The sequence below is a fragment of the Bubalus kerabau genome, chromosome 1, assembly GCF_029407905.1.
Source record: "Bubalus kerabau isolate K-KA32 ecotype Philippines breed swamp buffalo chromosome 1, PCC_UOA_SB_1v2, whole genome shotgun sequence".
Classification (NCBI taxonomy): Eukaryota; Metazoa; Chordata; class Mammalia; order Artiodactyla; family Bovidae; genus Bubalus; species Bubalus kerabau.
The window spans coordinates 121,437,463-121,463,700 of NC_073624.1; the positions used below are offsets into that span (position 1 = coordinate 121,437,463).

At 38.6% G+C, this 26,238-nt stretch overlaps 1 protein-coding gene and 1 long non-coding RNA gene across 2 annotated transcripts in view; one reads left to right on the plus strand and one right to left on the minus strand.

Annotated features, from left to right (window-relative positions):
* TSPAN8 (tetraspanin 8) overlaps nucleotides 1–26,238 on the plus strand; it is a 34,970-nt gene that overhangs the window by 7,224 nt on the left and 1,508 nt on the right. The window contains exons 2-7 of the mRNA XM_055566401.1: nucleotides 1,685–1,747; nucleotides 8,918–9,055; nucleotides 13,724–13,798; nucleotides 13,898–14,005; nucleotides 20,999–21,133; nucleotides 24,519–24,602. Of these exons, the coding sequence (XP_055422376.1) occupies nucleotides 1,685–1,747; nucleotides 8,918–9,055; nucleotides 13,724–13,798; nucleotides 13,898–14,005; nucleotides 20,999–21,133; nucleotides 24,519–24,602 (603 nt within the window). The remainder of the gene's footprint in view (nucleotides 1–1,684; nucleotides 1,748–8,917; nucleotides 9,056–13,723; nucleotides 13,799–13,897; nucleotides 14,006–20,998; nucleotides 21,134–24,518; nucleotides 24,603–26,238) is intronic.
* LOC129641787 (uncharacterized) lies at nucleotides 21,767–25,525 on the minus strand. The gene is made up of 3 exons (XR_008709439.1): nucleotides 25,436–25,525; nucleotides 24,696–24,832; nucleotides 21,767–21,881 (listed from the first exon to the last, which is right to left on the minus strand). It is a non-coding gene; the product is annotated as an uncharacterized LOC129641787 (long non-coding RNA).

Sequence of the window (26,238 nt, forward strand, 5' to 3'; positions counted from 1 at the left end):
TTTATTTATTAATAAGATCCACTAAAATGAGCATTGATCTCCATCTGCAAATGAAATTAGGATTTAGCAGAAAGAAGGAAAAGAAGAAGGGTTTTCAGACTCTAAAGTCTGTTTTTTTCAATGTTTTGTGTTTTACAGTGTGTGTGTGCACACCTATAAGATAACTAAATATTATAGGTTATTTGGTGCTTTGGCAAAGAGTTCTCTGGTAGAAAGCTTTGGTTTTCCATTGTGTGTGTTGTGTTGAAGTAAGGGCAGGGCTAAATTTGGAGTGGTGCTGGATTTTCGCCATGTGACAGTTATCTCTTGGGAGACTCCAGTTTCTTTATTGAAATGAAATGTTTGAATTTAGATGGTTTCTGAGATCTATTAGGGAGCATAGGTTTAGCCCCTCATTGCACTTACTAATGCTTTCACAAAGCCCTGAGTCTGCTTCCACACCAAATGTAATGAGAAGCCATTCAGTGAAACAGCTCTTTGGGAGCTTGGAGCATACAGCCCAAGCATACAGCCCATTCATGAAAGCAAGGATGCCACCAGGTCGTGGGGTTTGGAGGACCCAGACATTCCTCTGTCAGAGCACCGTGAGGCCAGAATCGTCTGGAAACTCCTCTAAGGTCTACTGCTGTGTCTGTTGGTTACCAAGCTTGTTCTCAACATCTCTGTCTAATAATAGATCTTTGATTTTTTTTAAGGCTACAACATTTACATCATAAACAAACAAAACAAAACCCCCAAACCTAAAAGACAAGGTTTTTTCTTACACTAAAGTAAAATGTGTTTCACATTTTATGTGTTGGCCTTGGTCCAAATTAAATAATCTGGTACAGTCCTTACAGGAACTTAAGACTTTAAATACTGTTCCTCATCGTTCCTCTTCTCTGGGTAAGCTTTACTACCTAAAAGAGCTATTTTAAAGAGTTTGTTTGGGCACAAAAATGTTGTAAACCGTTGTTGTTTAATTGCAAATTTTCTCAAATGTTCTACTATTGCCTGTGTATCTGACTTGAATCTGGTAGGAATGTTTGGTGATTATCAGTTACGCCCTTCCTTTTAGGTCTAAGACAGCTTCTGAGAGACAAGCCCAGAGGCCTGATAAGGATATTTTTTCTTAAAACTGTTATGACATAACTTTTGTATGTTGTGTGAGTGTGCATGTGTGTGCTCAGTCGTGTCTGACTCTCTGTGACCCCATGGACTCTAGCCCACAAGTCTCGTCTGTCCATGGAATTTTCCAGGCAAGAATACTGGAGCAGGTTACCATTTCCTACTCCAGGGGATCTTCCCGACCCAGGGATCGAACCCAGGTCTCTTGTGTCTCCTGCGTTGGCAGGTGGATTTTTTACCACTGCACCACCTAGAAGCTCTTTGCATGCTAAAATCTAGCAAAAACAGAGTTGAAATATGGAAAACCATCTTTCCTGTCCCCCATAGTGAAGACGACTTCTTGTCCTAGACCTATGAATGACTGTGAATAGGAAACAGATTATTCTTATCAAACTTTCCAACTACAGTGGAACATTCAAGCAATAATCTATACATGAATATTCCTCATTTATGTCTTTTAGGTTATAATGGTAGAATTAATGATAAACCATTGTAAGCAGATGGCTAGGGTTGTATGGAATTAGAGTTTTAGTTTATCTTAGGCACACTCTAACATTTTTTTTCCTTTTTTCTGCAGCTATGTGGTGCCATTATCCTTTCTGTAGCTATTTCAATACAAGCAGGGAAAATTGGTCAAGAGGTAAATAAATATGTTAGTCCACTGACAAAGTAGTTTATTTCTCTTATAGCAATGAAAGTAATGATAATAATAAAAAACTGTTTTTATAGTGTTTTTCTAACTGCCTCACATAATTATTTGTGTTAAGTGATTTTATAATTTAATTAATCAAGGTTACTCACTTTGTGCCTGGCACTGTGTTAGGCATTAATGAGTCCTTCTGGAGAACGGAGAAGATATTACTCCCTAAATAGGAAGATTGCATTTAAAGTAGCGGTGAGAAGGGGCCAAGGCAGAAATTAGCCTTCTTCATTATTTGTTAAAGTATAGCCTGAAATTATCTACAGGATATAGACTGCTTTGCCTCTCCAACCAAGAGAAATTTTTGTACAAGACATTGACAATTAATTTGGCTGATTCCAAGGTGAGGTGGTGCTACAAAAGGAAAGATGCTAAGATGTTCTCTTGGAGAAGAATTACTTAAATCTATTTTCTTTTTTTTAACTGTTTTAAAGGCAGCAAAATTCAAAGATAGCTGTAATGACTTGGGCAGCTGGTGTTGAGGGTAATCCCTTGTAACAGTAAAAGGCTGGTCATAGCCATGTAACTCAGCAGTTGACTGGTGATGTCCAACTTCCTGACATCAAGATAAGATTAGCAGGATCCCATTTCTCCCACCACATGCCATTCCATGGCTCCCAAAGCACTTATCAGGATTTCTGCAGGTCTGGAGGAAGTTTAGTTCATACAGTTAATTCTGGCTCTAGTCTTTATTTCCATACACATGGTTTCTGTTCCATACCACAGTGTCACAGTGTGGAAAGAGTGTGGGGGTGGGGGTGGGGGTGGGGAGGGTGTGTGTGGGATTGTTCTGTCAATTTTAGTCAGCACAGGTGCCTGGCATCATTGTCTGACTTCCCTGATCCTTTCTCCTGCCTCCCTTCTTCTCAGGGATGTTCCATCCTTGAAATTATGATTCTTACTTCTTGCAGGGCAGTTACCTTGTGCTCTGTTATCTGGATTCTCGCCACTGTTCAGACTCACATATTCTATCTACTTCTAGGGCCATTTCAAAGTGTTTGCCCAAGTAAAGTTTCCTCTTTAGTAGGAATATCAGTTCCTATCTAATAAGTATTAAGATATTCTTAAAACAAAAATTCAGGTAATTCATTATCTATTAAAACTTATTTGACCATGGTGCAATTATATGCTATTAGACATAATAACCTAGTTGAAAGAAAAAGCAAGTTGACATCTCTTCTGATTATTTTTCCTAAAATAGGTGGGTTTTCTGGACCTTTCTTTTTTTTTCTCACCTTCTCTCTCTCACTGTTTCTCTCCTGTTTTTCCTTCTTTTTTTCCCTCCTTTTCTTTACTCCTTCCCTCTTTCTTTCTTTTCCCTTTCTTTCCTTTCCTTTAAAATTTGCTTTCTACCATTAGAGAACCCAGAAAATCACAGCGGTGATTAAGCACATCTTCATTCTGAGCCTTGCCATGGTGAGGATACTGAGTCGGAGACAGGTGTGACAATGAGTTGATAACATTCTATTCCATCTGGACTTTGTTGTTTTATACTGATAAATATAACTGTGACTTCTTGATGTCCTTGGATTCTGAAATTTGAGCCAAGAACAGTATTAAAAAATGTACAGAATCATTGAGAAACTGGTGTCTGACTTGGGAACTCATAAATAAGCATAGAGATGAACAGCCATTGATTTAGAGGGTACTTTGGCCTTTTTTAAGATGGGTGTGCAACCTGTATTTCATTTTAAAATTTTATAATGTTTCTGGTAGATATGGGAATGCTGTATTTCCCCTCAGTGCCTCTGGTAAACAAACTTGGTGTTTAGTCTCAGAAATCACACACATTGAATGTATTAAAGAGCTGTCCTTGAGAGAGTTACTCCAAATCTGGGGATAAGAATGAGTTAATAGAGCTAGACATCATCTTGAGTTATATTTTGACTCTTGTACTCTGTCTCTATCCCTAAACAAAAGGCAGTATTTTCCAGGATAACTTTAACCAGCTTGACAGATGAGAAATTGACATATTTATTCAAAGTCAGTGACAAAGAATCAAGACTGTGCAGAGAACCAAATTTTACTACTGGAAAAACAGGAGAAGTTTTAGAAGGGGAGACCTGAGAGCAAACACAGAAAAAAAGGATGCCAGGATGTCTTTGTGCACAGCTTTTAGCAAAGCCATGGGTGCTAAAGTGTCCCCTAGAAATGCCTTGTTCTCCCTCAGGATGAACTCAGCCCTGCATGAGGCAAAGTGTATGTACAGCCATCCTAGGAGATTCCTTATAATCCGAAGAGGACCCTGAGCCTTCTTCTTCAAGGTTCTGTCCTTTCCTATAGAAATTCCCCCCTCATCCGAAGACACACAGAGACAGTGTTCTTCCCAGACAGCTTTTAAAACTCTGCTGTCTCTCCCCTGAGGGCTTCCCAGGTGGCACAGTGGTAAGAATATGCCTGCCAATCAATGCAGGAGATGTGGGTTCAATCCCTGGGTCAAGAAGAACCCCTGTAGAAGGAAAAGGCAACCCACTCCAGTATTCTCGCCTGGAGAATCCTATGGACAGGGGAGCCTGGCAGGCTACAGTCCATGGGGTTGCAAAGAGTCAGACATGACTCAGTCACCATGCACACACATCTATCCCCTGAAACAAATACCTGAACTCAAATTTTCATTTTGTTTCTAAATAAGAATAGCCACTTGTTGGGCTGGTCTTAAAACAGTGATCGTCAGGTAGCCAGCACATTGCTTTCTGGCCACGTTGGTAGAGGGTCGCTGTGCCCAGATCAGTCTCATAGAAGTGCTTCCGCGGCCACTGCCGCCAAGTCGCTTCAGTCGTGTCCGACTCTGTGCGACCCAATGGACTGCAGCCCACCAGGCTTCTCCGTCCATGGGATTCTCCAGGCAAGAACACTGGAGTGGGTTGCCATTTCCTTCTCCAATGCATGAAAGTGGAAAGTGAAAGTGAAGTCACTCAGTCGTGTCTGACTCTTAAGGACCCCATGGACTGCAGCCTACCAGGCTCCTCCGTCCATGGGATTTTCCGGGCAACAGTACTGGAGTGGGGTGCCATTGCCTTCTCCTAGAAGTGCTTCATTACCTGCCAAATAAGTGCTGGCCACACTCCAGGGACCTCCCAGGTGGCTCAGTGGTAAAGAACCCGCCTGCCAATGCAGGAAACTCAAGAGATATGAGTTCCATCCCTGGGTTGGGAAGATCCCCTGGAAAAGGAAATGGCAACCCATTCCAGTATTCCTGCCCAGAAAATCCCATGGACAGAGGAACCTGGCAGGTTACAGTCTGTGGAGTCGCAAAGATTCAGGCACAACTGAGTGACTAAATAACAGCAACAACACTCTGTTCACATCTCACTGGTAGCTATTTGACTTACTATTTCTATATCTGGGTTGTCTGAACAAAGTACTGATAACTCAGCTGGTGAAGCTTCAACTGTCTTGGATATATTAGGGTTTTCCTGACTGGCTACGATGTCATGAAACAACCTTGATGGTGAGTGGGTAGACCAGGTTTCCTGATGCTGCTTTTTTGGACTCAGATGCCATGCCTGGTTACTAACAAAACTGATTTCTTAGCTCCAATCTTAACAAGCAAACCAATTAAAAAAAAAAAAAAAAGAAACCAGAAAAGCCTGAAAAAGAGGCAAAAAAATCTTTAGGACATAACCAAGCTTTCTAAATATGCAATTGAAACATTATCTGTAAGCATCAACTCTTAAAGACAAAAGAAGCATTGGGTATTCACAGAGGCTGACCTAATTCCTTTCATAAGTGGGAAACTGGAGCCCAGTAAAGTTAGTTGACTTTCATGATTAGAAACTAATTTATAAAGACTCTGAATATATATAGAATATAGATTTTGTTTTTAGTGCACTTACATCTTTGGCACACTCCTTCCTTCTGATTGTCAAACAAAGGCTTTGTCTAGGCTATGAATTGATTTTAAAAGTCTTTAAAAATGTAAAGGTCATGAGTAGTAGTGAGTAGTAGTAGTAGTTTGTGTTTTGGCATTTCCTGTTAAAGGCACACATCTGCATGCTGTGCCGCAGATCCCAGAAGGCACCTTCTTAGCTAGTGTAAGAACTAGTGATCCGCCTAGAAATAACCCAGTAGATAAAGCTCCTGAGAGATGAATGGGTTGCTCACAGCACTCATATATCACGCAGACACAAGGTTTCATTGTTTCATTGTGATTTGCTTCTGATCATATCTGTAGAGCAAGAGATAGATTGAGGCTAGGTGTTATGACGGTGATGAAGGTTATGTATGTGGGGAAGAGAAGAACCAAATTATGCAGGGTTGGTTGTCCAGCCCATCATAAAGAGACCTAAGATGTTTTCCTCAATATCGCATTTCTAAATAGTCAGGCAAAATAAAGAGTTTCTGGAAGACTATAGACTATACTTCCTGGGAACAAGATAGGCTTGATATGGAATATCAGGAACTAGACTTATTTTCTTAGTTTAAAATACGGTTGGCTTGTTTTGGCAAATGTATAGCCCTCTGTAATCACTATTACAATCAAAATGAGAAGAATTTTTATTAACTCATGAAAGTTTCCTCATATCCCTTTGCAGTCTGTTCCCTCTTTACTTGATACTCTGCTCAAAGTCCATCACTGCTCTGATTCCTATCACCATAGCTTAGATTTATCTACTCTTTTTTTAATTCCCCATCTGGATATTTTTTAAAAATAAAAATATAGTTGATTTACAATGTTATGCTAACTTCTGCTGTACAGAAAAGTGATTTAATTATACTGTACATATATATATATATATATGCATTCTTTTAAAATATTCTTTTCCATTAGGTTTATTGAATATTGAATACAGTTCCCTGTGCTACACAGTAGGGCCTTGTTGTTTACTCATTCTGTACATAATAGTTTTCATCTGTTAACCTCAAATTCCCACTCCATCCCCTCCCACCCCACCTCCGCCTTGGCAACCACAAGTCTGCTCTCTATGTCTGTGAGTCTGTTTCATAAAAGTTCATTTGTGTCATATTTTAGATTCTGCATATAAGTTATATGATATGGTATTTATCTTTCTCTTTCTGACTTACTTTACTTACTATGGTAATCTCTGGGTTCTTTGATATTACTGCAAATGTCATTACTTTATTCTTTTTAATGGCTGAGTAGTATTCCATATTGTGAGTATGTGTGTGTGTGTGTGTATGTGTGTGTAGCATTGTATGAATATCAGACAATGTTGAATATCAGACCTTGTATGAATAACAGCATATCTTCTTTAAAAAATTTTTAAATTTTATTTTTAATTGGAGAATAATTACTTTACAATATTGTGATGATTTCTGCCATACATCAACATGAATCAGCCATAGGTATACATGTGTTCCATCTCTCTTAAACCTCCATCCCACCTCCCTCTCCATCCCACCCTTCTAGATTATCACAGAGCACTGGCTTTGGGTTTCCTGCATCATACAGCAAATTCCCACTGACTATATTTTACATATGGTAATGTATATGTTTCACTAATACTCTCTCCAGTCATCCCACCTTCTCCCCTGTCTACTGTGACCAAAAGTCTGTCCTTTATGTCTGCATCTCTTTTGCTGCCCTGTAAATAGGACCGTCAGTACCATCTTTCTAGACTCTCTCTATATGCATTAATAATGATATTTGTCTTTCTCTTTTTGACTTCACTCTGTATAATAAGCTCTAGGTCCATCCATCTCATTGGAACTGACTCAAATGCATTCCTTTTTATAGCTGAATAACATTCCATTTTGTATATACACCACAACTTCTTTATCCATTCATCTGTCAATGGACATCTAGGTTGCTTCTATGTCCTAGCTATTTTAAATAGCATATGTAGCATATCTTCTTTATCCATTCATCCACTGATGGACATTTAGGCTGTTCCATGTCTTGGCTGTTGTGAATAGTGTTGCTTTGAACATAAGGATGCATCTTTTTTGACATAGTTTTATCCAGATATATGCCTAGGAGTAGGATTGCTGGGTAATATGGCAAATCTATTTTTAGTTTTTGAGGAACCTCCATACTGCTTCCCATAGTGACTGCACCAGCTTACATCCCACCAACCATGTAGGAGGGATCCCTTTTATCCACACCCTCTCCCTCACTTTTTTGTAGACTTCATTATGGCCATTCTAATTGATATGAGATATCTCATTATAGTTTTGATTTGCATTTCTTTAATAGTAAGCTATATTGAGCACCTTTTACATGTGTGTTAGCTATCTTTATGTTCTTGTAGAAATGTCCATTTAGTTCTTCTGCCTATTTTTTGATTGGGTTGTTTTTGTTGTTGTTGCTGTTGATAGCATGAGTTATTTGTATCTTTTGTAAATTAATCCCTTGTAGGTCGCATTGTTTGCAAATATTTTCTCTCATTTTGTAGGTTGTCTTTTAGTTTTGTTTATGGTTTCCTTTGCTATGCATAAGCTTGTAAGTTTGATGAGATACCATTTGTTTATTTTTGCATAGATTTATCTATTCTGGATTGCTATATAAATGGAATTATACAGCAGTCACTCTTTTGTATATGGTACATTTATCTCAACATAATGTTTTAAAGATTTACTCATACTGTTGAATCAGTAGTTTGAGGAATTTAGGCTTTATAACTTAACTACCATAAAAACATATTTATGCTGCTGCTGCTGCTGCTAAGTTGCTTCAGTTGTGTCCGACTCTGTGCGACCCCATAGATGGCAGCCCACCAGGCTCCCCCATCCCTGGGATTCTCCAGGCAAGAACACTGGAGTGGGTTGCCATTTCCTTCTCCAATGCATGAAGTGAAAAGTGAAAGTGAAGTCATACTTAGGTATAAAACACAAAATATGCAAATCAAAGATCACATCATGGATAAAACTGATTCTTCTAAACTTTAAAAAATTTTTATTTGAAAGCCTATTGCATTTCTTCCACCCAATATAAATCTTCAAAAGGCATAAAATTGGAACATTGCACAAGTAACATCTCAATAGAAGGTAAGCTCCTTAAAGGCAGGAATTTTTGCTTGTTTACGTCACTATGGCATCTCGGTGTCTTAGAACAGGGTTTGGCACATAGCAGTTCCCCAGTGGATATTTGTTGAATAGCAAATATTAAGAAAAGGAATTTTCTGTCATTAATCTCTTTTTCATTTTCAGATTCTCGCTCCTGGGGATGCTGACCTTAACCTCTTTATTGCTGTGAATATATTAATTTTTGTGGGCGCTGTCATCATGATTCTGGGTTTCCTGGGATGCTGTGGTGCCATGAAAGAAAACCAGTTCATGATGATTTTGGTGAGTTTTCCCAATGCATCCCAATACCCAACCTTCAGACTTTGGAGGATTATCTCCCATCCCAATTATCTGTAAGAAGGACTTGTGAAGTTTGATGTAAGTCTCTCACTTAATTTAGAGGGTTTGGTTGTGGAAGCTAATATAATTATCTCAAATTAGAGGGTACCATGAGAGAAGTAATCCAAGTCTATGCCCCAACCAGTAACACTGAAGAAGCTGAAGTTGAATGGTTCTATGAAGACCTACAAGACCTTTTAGTACTAACACCCAAGAAAGACATCTTTTTCATTATAGGGGACTGGAATGCAAAAGTAGGAAGTCAAGAAACACCTGGAGTAACAGGCAAATTTGGCCTTGAAGTACAGAATGAAGCAGGGCAAAGGCTAACAGAATTTTGCCAAGAAAATGCACTGGTCATAGCAAACACCCTATTCAACAACACAAAAGAAGGCTCTACACATGGATATCACCAGATGGCCAACACTGAAATCAGACTGATTATATTCTTTGCAGCCAAAGATGAAGAAGCTCTATACAGTCAGCAAAAACAAGACCAGGAGGAGACTGTGGCTCAGATCATGAACTCTTTATTGCCAAATTCAGACTTAAATTGAAGACAATAGGGAAAACCACTAGACCATTCAGGTATGACCTAAGTCAAATTCTTTACGATTATACAGTGGAGGTGAGAAATAGATTTAAGGGACTAGATCTGATAGACAGAGTGCCTGAAGAACTATGGACAGAACTCAGTTTCATTGTACAGGGGGAGGCAGTGATCAAGACCATCCCTAAGAAAAAGAAAAGGAAAAATGCAAAAAGGAAAAATGGCTGTCTGAGAAGGCCTTACAAATAGATGTGAAAAGAAGAGAAGTGAAAAGCAAAGGAAAAAAGGATAGATATACCTATTTGAATGCAGAGTTCCAAAGAATAGCAAGGAGAGATAAGAAAGCTTTCCTCAGTGACCAGTGCAAAGATAGACAGGAAAACAATTTAACAGGAAAGACTAGAGAGCTCTTAAAGAACATTAGAGCTACCAAGGGAATATTTCATGCAAAGATGGGCTCAATAAAGGACAGAAATGGTATGGACCTAATGGAAGCAGAAGATATTAGGAAGACATGGCAAGAATACACAGAAGAACTGTACAAAAAAGATATTCATGACCCAGATAATCACAGTGGTGTGATCACTCACCTAGAACCAGACATCCTGGAATGCAAAGTCAAGTGGGACTTAGGAAGCATCACTATGACCAAAGCTAGTGGAGGTGATGGAGTTCCAGTTGAGCTATTTCAAAGCCTAAAAGATGATGCTGTGAAAGTGCTACACTCAATGTGCCAGAAAATTTGGAAAACTCAGCAGTGACCACAGGACTGGAAAAGGTCAGTTTTCATTCCAATCCCAAAGAAAGGCAATGCCAAAGAATGCTCAAACTACCACACAATTGTACTCATCTCACATGCTAGTAAAGTAATGCTTAAAATTCTCCAAGCCAGGCTTCAGCAATACATGAATCATGAACTTCCAGATGTTCTAGCTGGTTTTAGAAAAAGTGGAGGAACCAGAGATCAAATTGCCAACATCCACTGGATCGTGGAAAAAGGAAGAGTTCCAGAAAAACATCTACTTCTGCTTTATCGACTATGCCAAAGCCTTTGACTATGTGGATCATAAACTGTGGAGAATTCTGAAAGAGTTGGGAAAATCAGACCACCTGACCTGCCTCTTGAGAAATCTCTATGCAGGTCAGGAAGCAACAGCTAGAACTGGACGTGGAACGACAGACTTGTTCCAGATTGGGAAAGGAGTACATCAAGGCTGTATATTGTCACCCTGCTTATTTAACTTATATGCAGAGTACATCATGAGAAACGCTGTGCTGGAAGAAGCAGAAGCTGGAATCAAGATTGCTGGGAGAAATCTCAATAACCTCAGATATGCAGATGACACCACCATTATGGCAGAAAGTGAAGAAACACTAAAGAGCCTCTTGATGAAAGTGAAAGAGGAGAGTGAAAAAGTTGGCTTAAAGCTCAACATTCAGGAAACTAAGATCGTGGCAATCATTCCCATCACGTCATGGAACCCATAAGGAAGACTAACAAGTAAACAATTAGCTACAGCAAAGGTGGTCCAAGAAGAAAAGAGCAATGATAGAGGAGGGAACCTTCAAGCTGGAAGCAGAAGTGGATAAAGTGTTTGTATGTGTAAGGGTGTGATGAGCTTTCCAGGGAGAGAGGCTGGCAGTACATCTTTGGGGACTGAAAAATTTTGGATATGGCTAGAGTGTGTAAGGACTATTTTCAGTAAATGATGGAAGGTGGGTCTGAGTGTGGACTAGAGTCAAATCACAGTCCATGCTAAAAAAATTGTAAGGACATGAGATAATCAGATTTGTCCTTTAGAAATCTTCAAGGATAATTTGGGTTGAGATAACTGACAGATAATTTACTTTGAACACATACATAGTAGAAAATAATAAGAGGATATAGAAAAAAAATTTTTTTAATTCATTTATTTATTAGATAGAAATCTGACATAAGAGTTTATCAGAGCTCATCTGAACTTGTTTCTTCTCTAATAAAAAAAGCATTGTGTCAGTCCCTGATGGTTTTTGACTGATGGTTTATTATGAGGCAAGGTAAAAGAGCTTTCAGTTCAGTTCAGCTCAGTCTCTCAGTCATATCAGACTCTCTGTGACCCCATGGACTGCAGCACGCCAGGCCTCCCTGTCTGTCACCAACTCCTGGAGCTTGCTCAAACTCATGTCCGTCGAGTCCGTAATGCCATCCAACCATCTCATCTTCTGTCGTCCCCTTCTCCTGCCCTCAATCTTTCCCAGCATCAGGGTCTTTCCAAATGAGTCAGCTCTTTGCATCAGGTGGCCAAAGTATTGTAGTTTCAGCTTCAGCATCAGTCCTTCCAATGAACATTTAGGACTAATTTCCTTTAGGATGGACTGTTTGGATCTTGCAGTCCTAGGGACTCTCAAGAGTCTTCTCCAACACCACAGTTCAAAAGCATCAATTCTTTGGTGATCAGCTTTCTTTATGGTCCAACTATCACATCTATGCATGATTACTGGAAAAAAAACATAGTTTTGACTACATGGACCTTTGTTGTCAAATTAATGTCTCTGTTTTTTAATATTCTGTCTAAGTTGGTCATAGCTTTTCTTCCAAGGAGCAAGTGTCTCTTAATTTCATGGCTGCAGTCACTATCTGCAGTGATTTTGGAGCCCCCTCAAAATAAAGTCTCTCACTGTTTCCATTGTTCCCCATCTGTTTGCCATCAAGTGATAGGACCGGATGCCATGATCTTAGTTTCTGAATGTTGAGTTTTAAGCCAGCTTTTTCACTCTCTTCTTTCATTTTCATCAAGAGGCTCTTTACTTCTTCTTCACTTTCTGCCATAAGGGTGGTGTTATCTGCATATCTAAAGTTATTGATATTTCTCCTGGCAATCTTGATTCCAGCTGTGCTTCATCCAGCCTGGAATTTCTCATGATGTACTCTGCATATAAGTTAAATAAGCAGGGTGACAATATACAGCCTTGATGTACTCCTTTCCCGATTTGGAACCAGTCTGTTGTTCCATGTCCAGTTCTAACTGTTGCTTCTTGACCTGCATATAGATTTCTCGGGAGGCAGGTCAGGTGGTCTGGTATTCCCATTTCTTGAAGAACTTTCCACAGTTTGTTGTGATCCACACAGTCAAAGGCTTTGGCATAGTCAATAAAGCAGAAGTAGATGTTTTTCTGGAACTCTCTTGCTTTTTCAATGAAAGAGCTTTAATGGAACTCTAATATCATCGCTGGTGGTTGGTTTTTGTTAATAAGGCCTCATTTGCAATTTGGGGACTTAAATTACTTGAGGAGCTTGTTTTTATGAAAACTAATTTGTGGGAACCTCTGAAATTAGAATTCAGTATATCTGAGGCAGGTTTCAGGACTACATTTGTAAAAAGACTCCAGGTTATTCTCATAGTGGTAGAGACATTGTTTTGAAGTCAGTTCTGAAATTTGTCTTGAAGTTTGAGTTTGTATTTGATGAAGAAAAAAATCACATTCAAACAACTTCATTTGAGTTTTTGAACTTCCCTCCATTCAACATCGTACTGATGCCTACAATCCTATGATTCAATTTTAGTTTTAATCATTTTCCTTAGTCTCAGAGAAGGCAATGGCACCCCAATCCAGTACTTCTGCCTGGAAAATCCCATGGATGGAGGAGCCTGGTAGGCTGCAGTCCATGGGGTCGCTGAGGGTCGGACACGACTGAGTGACTTCACTTTCACTTTTCACTTTCATGCATTGGAGAAGGAAATGGCAACCCACTCCAGTGTTCTTGCCTGGAGAATCCCAGGGACGGGGGAGCCTGGTGGGCTGCTGTTTATGGGGTCGCACAGAGTCGGACACGACTGAAGTGACTTAGCAGCAGCAGCAGTAGCAGTTAGTCAGTCTCTGGAGCAAATGCTTCTGAGCAGTAATGGCTCCAACTTTGATTCTTGAGGCAGAGAATGGAATAAATGAAGAGCATGGTTAATACTCCTACTCTAATTAGGATCCCTACTGCAGAAAGAAGTGCCATGTCCAAAATGTCCCCAGGTGGTTAAGGAATGTACTGGGGATAATATTGAATATATTTTCCTTTTCTTTTTTTTCAGTTTTTCGTAGGACTGCTTATGATCCTACTCCTGCAGGTGGCGGCAGGTATCATAGCAACTACTAGGAAATCTAAGGTGTGTACACATATTATACCTGACAGTTTTGGAAAAGTGTGAAAAATTGACATGCTACCTCCTGGCATGAATCATTTAACAGCACTTTTCAATTTTCAGACTGAACAAGCTCTGAATAAGACTCTCTTGATTAATGCACGTCTTTTGAGTTCAACAGATGAAAATGAAAGAGTATTCCAGAAAGCCTTTTCTGAACTTCAAGAAGAGGTAATTAGAACTTGTGGGTTATCTGGAGAGTTGGACATAGTTCTCCTTTTACTTAGTTTTTGACAGCTGTGTTCCTTAAGAATTGGAAAAATGTCTCCCTTTTGCATATTTTGACCAATTATTCTGTCACTATGCAATAGGAAGAATCCAGGACTATTTCTAATTTTTCCCCCAGCTTCTTATGAAGTTCTGAGGCAGTTTAGGACAGCTATTAAGAGGATATGTTTACGATAGATTAAGTCTTGATTGAGCCAAATCAATAATTGCTTTAATATTTACCATTTAGAAGGATAGTGTGTTTTGAATGCTTGGAATTTCCCTTCTCTCTTTCTCTGCCTCCATGCCCCACTTCTCTTTTAGAAATAATTATGCTGCTGCTGCTAAGTCGCTTCAGTCATGTCCGACTCTGTGCGACCCCATAGATGGCAGCCCATCAGGCTCCCCCGTCCCCGGGATTCTCCAGGCAAGAACACTGGAGTGGGTTGCCATTTCTTTCTCCAATGCATGAAAATGAAAAAGGAAAGTGAAGACGTTCAGTCGTGTCTGACTTTTAGCATCCCCATGGACTGCAGCCTACCAGGCTCCTCTGTCCATGGGATTGTCCAGGCAAGAGTACTGGAGTGGGTTGCCATTGCCTTCTCCAAAAAATAATTATAGCTATTGTTTATTGCTGCTTAATATGTATCAGATTTACATTCAATAGCTCACTTAATTCTGACAACAAGTCTATGAGATGGATAATATCATTACCCTCATTATCTTTATCCGGAGAAGACAATGGCAACCCACTCCAGTACTCTTGCCTGGACAATCCCATGGACAGAGGAGCCTGGTAGACTGCAGTCCATGGGGACGCTAAAAGTCAGACACGACTGAGCGTCTTCACTTTCATTTTTCACTTTCATGCATTGGAGAAAGAAATGGCAACCCACTCCAGTGTTCTTGCCTGGAGAATCCCGGGGACGGGGGAGCCTGATGGGCTGCCGTCTATGGGGTCGCACAGAGTTGGACACGACTGAAGCGACTTAGCAGCAACAGCAGCCTTATCTTTAATAGACAGATGAGGGGATTACAACTTAGAGAGGCATGACAGCTAACAAGTGATGGGGTTGGAATTTGAATGCAGGTCTGTCTGACTCACTAATTCTTTTTAATCAGTAGACTAGCCCCCGTCCCCCTAGGTATGTATGTATGCATGTATGTATTTACTTTGGCTACTTCACTGTCTTCAGGGTAAAGTCAAGATTTGGATATAGGTTGAAGGTATTCCCCTCTTTGGCTCCTACCTCATATTTTAATTTTACTAAAGACTACTCCATGAAGAAAGCACTCTGGTCCAACTAGTGTCTACTCAGGATGTCTTAAATAATTCTGCCTTCCTGCCTTTGCATCATTCCTCATCCTTGGAATGTAGTTACTACTTTTCTTTTTTTTTGACTTGCTTTCTTTTTAAAACAATTTTTAATTGGAGAATAATTACAATATTGTGATGGTTTTTGCCATGCATCAGTGTGAATTGGCCATAGGCATACATATGTCCCCTCCCTTCAGAACCCCTGTCTTCCCTCTATCCCTCCAGCTTGTCACAGAGCACTGGTTTTGACTGCCTTGTGTCATACACCAAACTCCCACTTGCTATCTGTTTTACATATGTTAATGTGTGTGTTTCAATGCTATTTTCTCAAGTCATGCCACCCTCTCCTTCTCCCACTTAGTCCAAAAGTCTGTTCTTTCTTTACAAATACTACCTGTACTTTGAGACTTGACTGAAATATCGCTCTGTGAAACTCCTCCCCTCTACAGTTTATTTACTCAGAATTTCCATCATATTAAAGACATGTAGCATTTATTTCATGTATGTTATAGAAATCCTCAGAATCTCAGAGTAGAGCAGGATTTTACAGGACATTTAACCTGACTTATCATTAACTAGGGCTTCCCAGGTGGTATTAGTGGTAAAGAACCTGCCTGTCAGTGCATGTAGGTGTGAGATGTGAGTTTCATCCCTGGGTCGGGAAGATCCCCTGGAGAAGGGAATGGCAACCTACCCTAGTTTTCTTGTCTGGAGAATCCCATGGACAGAGGAGCCTTTTAGGCTACAGTCCATAGGGACACGAAGAGTTGCACATGACTGAAGTGACTTAGCACACACACCATTAACTGAAATATTTTATGTTTATGTTCATCCACCTTCTAATTAAATATGGAAGAGCCGACAGTTTGCCCATTTTGCCCATCCCATCCCATTCCCTTTGCATCTAAGTCTGATGATTAATGTGTCCTTTCTTAATTTGAAACAAAATCTTTCTCCTCTAGAATTTATATAATTTAGTTTTAGTTCTTCCTTATGGAGTTTCAGAGGAAAGAGAAAATCTACTTCTACAATTGCAACTTTTTCTTTGAAACTGGCTTCTTGTATGACTTCTAAGAGCTTTGATTTTCAAGTCAAAACATCCTAACATCCTTGGTTTCTTGAACTATTTATCAGATGACATTTCCCCCAGAGCCCAGTTCCTATTTGGATAGACTCCAGCTTGTAAAAATTCTGCTTAAAGCATCATTTCCAGGAACTGAAACCTGATATGCATTAGTCCCTGTTTAACTTCCTCTGTGTTGTGTTTCTCCTAGCTCAGCCAGAGCTGCATTCCTTGATCCTCTCTCTCCTCCTGGATCATTCCCACTTTAGAGTCCAGATTAATCCAGGTTCAAAAGCAGGAAAAATTTAGGCAACTCAGCTTCTTCACTGGGAGTGGCCAAGCATCCTTGATTTTCCCTGTTACTCTAGGATGAAATATACTCCAGGTAACCACGGGTCTCTGGTGGGTCCTGAGTCACACTTGCTGCATGTTGTCCCTGGTATCCAAGGTCTTAGTGTCATCCACGGGATTCTAAATGTTCTGTTTGTTGTAGCACAATTATTTTTTTTTTAATATATGTACATTTATACTTTTCTTCTGAAGACAATACACTTACTGTCAGATATTTTGATACTGAAGCTTCAGTAATTCAGCCACCTGATGTGAAGAGCTGACTCATTGGAAAAGATCCTGACGCTGGAAAGATTGGGGGCAGGAGGAGAAAGGGGCAACAGTGGATGAGATGGGTGGATTGCATCACTGACTCAATGGACATGAGATTATGCAAACTCATGTTTGGGAGATAGTGAAGAACAGGGAAGCCTGGGGTGCTGCAGTCCATGGACTTGCAAAGAGTTGGACATGACTTAATGACTGAACAACAACAACAACAAATAATTGCTTTACAATGCTGCATTAGTTTCTATTGTACAGTGAAGTGAATCAGCTATTTGTATGCATACCTCTCCTCTTGTGCCTCCCTCACACCCCTCATCCCAGCCCTCTAGGTCACCACAGAGCACTGAGCTGAGCTCCCTGTGTGGGGCACAATTCTGACCTATTTCCGTGCATGAATTCTGTGCCTGAAGCTTCTTGGGTTCACAGGACTATGGTTCTTTTTTACAGAATTGTCTATTCTGGTTTTTGTTTGTTTTACAATATATATCCACCAGGACATTCTTTTCTATTTTTTTGTAATGCTTCTTTGGAAAAAGAAAACTCTGGCTGGGTGACCTGGGGTCCCATCATACAGAGATAATTTGTAGTTACTAAGTGACTTTCTTTTTGGTTTTCAGGGAATTCCCACACAAATTCTCTGCTAATATACTAGTAGAACGTGCCCATCTTGGATTCTTGGAAATGATTATTTGTATCATTCACTGAGAAGTGCCTAGTTCATCCAATGCTATCACACTTTCAATACATCCCAACCAACTTCTTCCCCAGCTGCTCCCACACCTGATCTGGTGCCTAGCTTCCAAAGCAAGTTTAGCCTTTCTACCTCCTGCTCTGTCTCCTGTGTATCTCTATGCTGTCCTAAGGGATACTGTACTCCAAAAATGGATTGATCTGTGAGTGTATATAGTGGGATTTATATTCTTTTTAATCTGCTGTGTCTGTATCAGTCATTCAAGTTTATTTAATCAGAAAGAGTGAGCAATTGATTGTGTCTACTGTGGAAGCAAGAAAAGAAGTTGTTTCAAGATTATTCTCTTTGCTAATATTGATTGACCTTGAAACCATCTGAAATCTCCAACTGTTTGTCATATGAATATTTAATGAGTCATATATTTGTGCAAGTGAATCTTTGAGCCAAATCACAAGGCTTTATATCTGCCACAGTTGGACCTGCTGAAGGCCATTGTGTGAAATATCTTTGGAACTCCAGTTTGTATTCAAGTGTATTAATCATTATTCCCATCTCTATATCAACTATAGAGTTGAAAAGGTATTTTCCATAATGTTATCTAAAGTATTCATATCAGTGTTGAACAGATCCTGTTCACGTGAGAGTATAAAGGAAGGAATAACAACAACCACCACAAAACACAATCAACAATGATGACAATATATGTTGAGTACTTTGTAGCCCAGGCATTGGGCTAAACACTTCATATCTTCACATGGATATTCTAATTATATCTTTACAACAAATCTATGAAGGAATGAATGATACTATCATTAAAAACTATCATCTGTATTTTACAGATGAAGAAATTGTGGCATAGAGAGGTTTAAGGAATGTGAGTAACAGGTCACTCAGTAAGTGAAAGTCCTTTTAATATCCTAGTATGGCAATGCATCTGAGCCTAAAAAACCACCCAGTCTTGGTTCTATTTTCTTAAGCAATTTTTTCTTCTTTTTTGCATGAAAAGTTTTGTCTCTAATTAGAGCAAATATGACAAGATGAGAGAGAATTACCTCTCACTTTCATCTAATAATACTATGACCCATTACTCTGAGTCATTGGGCTTATTGCTTTCTTGTTTTCCTTTCCCAAACATGACCGCGACTTCCCTTAGTGTTTGTCCATGTTTAGTTGCCATAGGAAGCAACACTTCAAACAAAGCTAGTGGAGGTGATGGAATTCCAGCTGAGCTATTTCAATTCCTAAAAGATGATGCTCGTAAAGTGCTGCACTCAATATGCCAGCAAATTTGGAAAACTCAGCAGTGGCCACAGGACTGGAAAAGGTCAGTTTTCATTCCAATTCCAAAGAAAGGCAGTGCCAAAGAATGTTCAAACTACCATACAATTATATTCATTTCACATGCTAGCAAAGTAATGCTCAAAATTCTCTAAGCTAGGCTTTAACAGTACATGAACCAAGAACTTCCAGATGTTCAAGCTGAATTTAGAAAAGGAAGAGGAACCAGAGATCAAATTACCAACATCTGTTGGATCATAGAAAAAGCAAGCGAATCCCAGAAAAGCATCTTATTCTGTTTCATTGACTATGCTAAAGCCTTTGACTGTGTGGATCACAACAAACTGTGGAAAATTCTTCAAGAGCTGGGAGTACCAGACCACCTTACCTGTCTCCAGAGAAACCTGTATGGTCAAGAAGCAACAGTTAGAACTGGACATGGAACAATAGACTGTTTCAAAATTGGGAAAGGAGTACATCAAGGCTGTATACTGCAACCCTGCTTATTTAACTTCCATGCAGAGTACATCATGCGAAATGCTGGGCTGCATGAAGCATAAGCTGGAATCAAGATTGCTGGAAAAAGTATCAATAACCTCAGGTATGCAGATGACACCACCCTTATGCCAGGAAGCGAAGAGGAACTAAGGAGCCTCTTGATGAAAGTGAAAGAGGAGAGTGAAGAAGTTTTTTTAAAACAGAACATTCAAAAAATGAAGATGGCATCTGGTCCCATCACTTCATAGTAAATAGATGGGGAAACAATGGAAACAGTGAGAGACTTTATTTTCTTGGGCTCCAAAATCACTGCAGATAGTGACTGCAGCCATGAAATTAAAAGACGCTTATTCCTTGAAAGGAAAGTTATGACCAAACCAGACAGCATATTAAAAAACAGAGAAATTACTTTGACAACAAATGTCTGTTTAGTCAAGGCCATGGTTTTTCCAGTAGTCATGTGTGGATATGAGAGTTGGACTATAAAGAAAGCTGAGTGCAGCAGAATTGATGCTTTTGAACTGTGGTGTTGGAGAAGACTCTTGCGAGTCCCTTGGACTGCAAGGAGATCAAATCAGTCAGTCCTAAAGGAAATCAACCCTGAATATTCACTGAAAGGACTGATGCTGAAGCTGAAGCTCCAATACTTTAGCCACCTGATATGAAGGTGGCTATCTCATTGGAAAAGACCCTGAGGCTTGGAAAGTTTGAAGGCAGGAGGAGAAGGGGAGACAGAGGATGAGATGGTTGAATGGCATCACTGACTAAATGGACATGAGTTTGGGCAAGCTCCAGGAGTTGGTGAAGAATAGGGAAGCCTGTCATGCTGTAGCCCATGGCGTTGCAGAGTTGAACATGACTGAGTGACTGAACAACAACCAAATGTTTGGTTTATTTTAAGCCTTAACCTTCCTGACATTATTCTAAGAATTTCATTCTTCATTTCCCCCTCTTTGCTGTTTTACAGATGTCTAAGTAAAATCCAATCTCATGGAAGGCCAACTGAGCATCTTCTTTGGGTTTTGAGATGCCTCTCACTCTTCTCCCCCTTTCCTCTAAAAGTGATCAAAGGTCATGAGATAGAAATTTAACCTTATAAACCTCTCATATTTTTTAAGTAAAGGTACTTTAAAGGAACGTTGACTTTCTCATGAGCCCTCTAGAAGCTTATTTCCTAAGATATAAGAAACATAAATCTGATTCTACCTCTCTTTTGTCATTAAAAAATAGAAGGTGAGTGCTTAATATTTTTTCCAAATTCTTCAGACTTTTGCACCTGAAACTTTATTTTTCCTCCATTGATATGAAGTCCAAAATGGAATATTCTTCGATTCTTGTTTCTACATTCAGGGAGGTAGATGAGGTTACTCACATAATATTCTGGTTTAAGAAGCATCTTTATAGTGATTTCAAAAGAATGTGATTCAATGTATTGACCGTGTTTTTATCCTCTCTAGTGACTGTTTTTCACATCTACTTTTCATCAAACAGTTAAAATGTTGTGGTTTGGTCAATGGAGCTTCTGATTGGGGAAGTAATTTTCAACACTATTATAGGACATGTGAATGTCCAAGTGAATCAGATTCTTCTTGTACAAAGTATAGTGGAAAAACTATTTACAAACAGGTGAGAACAAATCAAATTTGGCACAGTAAGTGGTTCTGTTATTTTATTCACAATGAAAGTCTCTACAAAATATTAAATTTCAGCAATTACAAAAAAAGTCCCAGGAATTTCCCTGAGAAATAAAAAATAAACCCTTTTTAAAAGATAAAAGCAGATATAAAAGAATAAAAGTATTTTATTTATTCTATGAGTTTGGCATCATTTAAACTCAACTTTACTAGATCAAAGAATCATTCTGCTGCAAGGGGAGGCAAGTACAAACTAACAGATAAAATTTGTTTTGTCCTCTCTTTGGTGACTTTAATCATTTTTTCTCCACTATTTTTTTTTCTATTTTAACATATGCTTTAGAAATGTATATTTTTACTTTAATTTTCAAAGTAAAGCTTTCTTTTTCAAATCAAAGTTTGCCTTTCTCAAGTAATTGTATTGAATGTAGAAAAATAACTTCGGCTTTAGAGATTTCAGCTCTGAATGTTAAGTGTACTTACCAGTTTGTCTAATTATTGCTCCAGTTGAGAAGTTGTTTCACACCTTTAAAGTCACTGAAAACTTGGGTTTGTCTTTCATGTGTTATAGGTGACATATTTATGTCACTTGCAGGTGTTAATAGGTGGATGTCATATTCCTTATTATTGCTTAATTCATCAAATATTTACTGACCACTTTCTATGTGCTGGCGTTTTATCAGCTGCTGGATATCCATTCCTGAATATGCTGCAGTGTCTTCACTCATGAAGTGAATGCTCTCATAGGGAAGAGAGAAAAATAATGAGGCAACTTTAATTCAATGAACTACTGGTATTTCTTGGATAGGGAAAGGCACAAGATATCTAACCCCATCTATCTCAGTCTTTGGGGTTCAAGATACAGCTTCTTGGAGGACATGATATCTACCCCTTACCATAGGGTTTTACATAATTTATTCCTTCTTCCTGGAAGAAACTTTGGATGGATGTGTACAAAAATGACAGTTGATATTAATGTTTCACTTATTTGTTATTATTCTTTGGTGCCTACTATGTGTCAGATAGGCTTCCCTCATAGCTCAGTTGGTAAAGAATCTGCCTGCAGTGCAGGAGACCCAGGTTCAATTCCTGGGTTGGGAAGATCCCCTGGAGAAGGGACTGACAACTCACTCCAGTATTCTTGTCTGGAAAATCCCATGCACAGAGGAGCCTGGCAGGTTATGGTCTGTGGGGTCACAAGGGTCAGACAGGACTTAATGACTAAACCACCACCACCAAGTGTCACATAGACTTTGTTAGACTTAGACATGCTTTTGGACCCTCTAGGAGATTATAGTCTAGTTGGGAAAGAGATACATGAAAGATACGATATTTGGCAAAACTAATACAGTTATGTAAAGTTTAAAAATAAAATAAAATTAAAAAAAAAGAAAGATATGATATTTCAATGGGTTAATTTCTATAATACCTAAAGATTTATTTTCAATCTAGCATGGGTTGAGTACTGGCTACTGAGGTTAATTATATATTGGGAAATAAAAAGTATCTCAGGGGAAACATCTCACCTGTTGACTATCACAGCCGTTTTACTGATGGGTTGGCCAAAATGTTCATCCAAGTTTTTCTGTAACATCTGCAAGATGTTATGAAAAAACCCAAATGAATTTTTTGGCCAACCCAATAATTTTGTCAAAATTAAGAAGACTGTTCTGAAGAGAAATTGCTGTTCCAAGTATTTAAAGTAACATATTGGGGGAGAAATTATCCATCAGATTACAGAGCTACCAAAGTGATCTGACTAAAATACTTTATTATTAATTTTTATACTCCTCTCTGTTCTCCTTCTCTCTACATAATTTTAGTGACACAATCTCCACAAGGAAAAGTGGGAATAAATATGTTAACAAATGCAGTTTCCTCTTAGGTTATTGAAGGAATTAGTAAATTAAATTGCAAATTGCTATCTGTGTCTTGTTAAAGATTCAACTCAAAGATATCTTTCCTGAGAATAGATTTTGAAAAGCCCTAATATTATCCTGAAAAATAATAGATATTCCCTCCAAATTCACACATAATTCAGCTGAAGATAGTCTTATGGTTGCACCAGTTTCCCAAAAGGAAGATCATAAAGTCACAAAATACTTTTGTCTGCCTTGTGTCATTTGAAAGAAGTCTGGAAAAATAAGAAATCTGGAATGTCCATAATTCACATTTTTTCCCTTCCCTTTTGCCAAGATAACCTGATTATCTAGAGGGGATGGAGGGAGAAAACACTTAAAATATAATGAATGTGACTCAGTAGATATCATTACTCTCATAGTTTATCTTGAATGATATAATAATTTCCTCTAAAGTTTACCATTTTGAATCAGATGAGAATGGAGAAACCTATTACATTCAGGAATGCAGGGAAAAAAACTGTTTTACTCAACCACATGGAGAACTTTTATTTAACAAACAGCAATATTTTGTTAACCCTTTGCATTTATAAGACTATTATAGGAATAATATATTTTCTGGCAATACAGATAATACCACTATTATATTGCATATTATTTTTCCATTTTAAAAAATATCCACATAATTTACAATTGCTGAAATTTTTAGGTCTAGCCTAAACTATTTTTTAATGAATTTATTTTAATTGTAGGATAATGGCTTTACAATGCAACCCCTATCAAACTACCAATGGTATTTTTCACAAATCTAGAACATAAAGTTCACAATTTGTATTGAAATACTAAAGACCCCGAGTAGCCAAAGCAATCTTGAGAAAGAAGAGTGGAGCTAGAGGAATCAACCTGACTTCAAAGTATACTAAAATAATTTGAGCTTGATATTTCATGCTGCTTTGAATAAATGCTTAAAAATGTGGCAGAGAGACAATTTTCTAAATTCTGTTTTTTGTCTAAGGTAAGAATGTAACAGTAGATAGAATGATTTTTTTTTCCTTTTTAAGGTAAAAATAACCCTGAGACATATTAAGGGATTTTTGAAAAAGAACTTGTTTTAAAATGAAAATCTATGCTATAATTAGCTGAAACCTCAACTAGGGAACTCTCTGCTGCAGGTTACAAACCTAAAAGATACACAGTCAAGGTGATAATAGCTCTAAAATGAACAATCAGAAGTTAGGGTAAAATGATTATTTATAGCTGAATAGTCCTCGATTCAGCAATTGGGAAGTTGAAGCAAAACTTTGTTCCTCAAATGCTTCCTAATGTATGAACAAACCACAACAGTTACAACCTTTTAGGGGCACCAGGTAGGAGCTGGAATAATAGGAATAATCCAATTCCTTTTTGTTGAGTATATTGAGTCACGTAAAAAGTCAACCCAATGAATAAAAATCTGTACATATTACAACAAGGTCATAATTTGGCAAAAAGTAATTTTTTGTATTTTGTTTTTAACAGTCATGCTTTGCCTCGATTAGCCAAATGTTTTCAAAACGTCTTTTCATAGTTATTGCACTAGCATTTGGACTGGCGGCTATTGAGGTACAGTATTATCTTGCATTATTTATTCTTTGTTTATTCCCTTGTTTGTTCATTAATTTTTCTAACAAAATGTATGAAAAGCGAAATACAAACCAGGTGCTCCAGAAAAGCACTGGGTACCAAGTCCCTGAGGCCCAGCAGCTGCATCTATCGTCCTTGGGTCTGGGGAGGGGATTATAGTCTTAGGAATTCAGCAGGGCTGAAGCTATTCTTTCTGAATGATTTCTCTCCTGGGGGGAGAAAATGGAATTAGTTTCCACACAGTTTTTAGTCCCAGCTATTCTTTTCCCATTGAAAACTAGCACAGAGTTAATGTTTCTTCATTTGAAGAAACAGCACCAAACAAAATGAAAATACAAACTTTACAATTTTTTTATCTCTCTTCCTGATTTTGAAACAGAAAATAACTGAGCTCAGAAGTGTGGAGAGCTATTTTCCTGCTCTTCTGTTATAGAGAAATCTAACAAGTTCCAAAAATTAGACAGTTGACTTTGATTTTCTCACTGTAAGAACTATGGACTCACTTGGAGAAGTTTTTGAGGAAGCTTTGCTTGAGATGTCTGCATTTGCTCTCATCAATTTGATTATTGACTTTGAAAAAAAAGAATTCTGTATAGGTTTTTGTCTTGATGGGCCCTCCTGGTAGGACTTTTGCAGAAACTGAAGGAATTTTTTTTTTTTTTTAAAATGTGACCTGAGATTCTTTGCAAAAAGATGAAATAAAACTGTTTCAGGGAAGTGTTTTGGAATCAATAATTGGATCTTGCTAATTTAGATATCAAGTGAGTCAAATTCACTCACAACCCACGTCAGGGCCTTGGCAAGAATCCTACCGGTATAAGGCGTCTCCCTAGTTAACACCTCTGTAGGCTGGTTTGCTCAGTCAAATAACTTCTGCTTCACTCTCACAAACGCTGCCCAGTGTTCTCCTTGAGTTTTCTGGTAGCTTTTACCTCTCTTGTGCCACATCACTGTCTGAGAGGAATTTTAGCAGAGATTGAAACAATTTAGTATCCTAGATTGTCATTTAGGTTACTGGTGGACTTTCCCAGCCAAAGCATAAGAGACAGGCTTGAAACTATGAGCAGCAAATTGGGCTGTTAAGCCTGACCTCCTTGTGCATGCTAAGTCACTTCAGTTGTGTAAGACTCTTTGTGACTCTATGGACTGTATCCTGTCAGGCTCCTCTGTCCATGGGATTCTCCAGGCAAGATACTGGAGTGGGTTGCCATACCCTCCTCCATACTTCCTTCTAGCCCAAATGAATAGGTCCAGATATGAAGCATTCTTGGTTGGTATATGTAGCTGTCTTTCTTTACATCCAATATATGACCAAAATCAAATGATGCTGGGCAAGAAGTCTTTCTCTCTATTCTGCCCATTGTAAAAGTTCCTTTCTTTCTTTCTTTTTTTTTTAAATTAATTTCTTTGGTTTTACCAGGTCTTAGTTGCTGCATGTGCGATCTAGTTTCCTGAGCAGGGATTGAACCTGGGCCCCTTACTTTGGGAGCCCCGAGTCTTAGCCACTGGACCACCAGGGAAGTCCCCAAAATGATTTATTTTTTATCTATAGACATTGGGATTCTCATTATTAAGTTAAACACCCAAACTATGATGTCTCTCCTTATTTGACTAT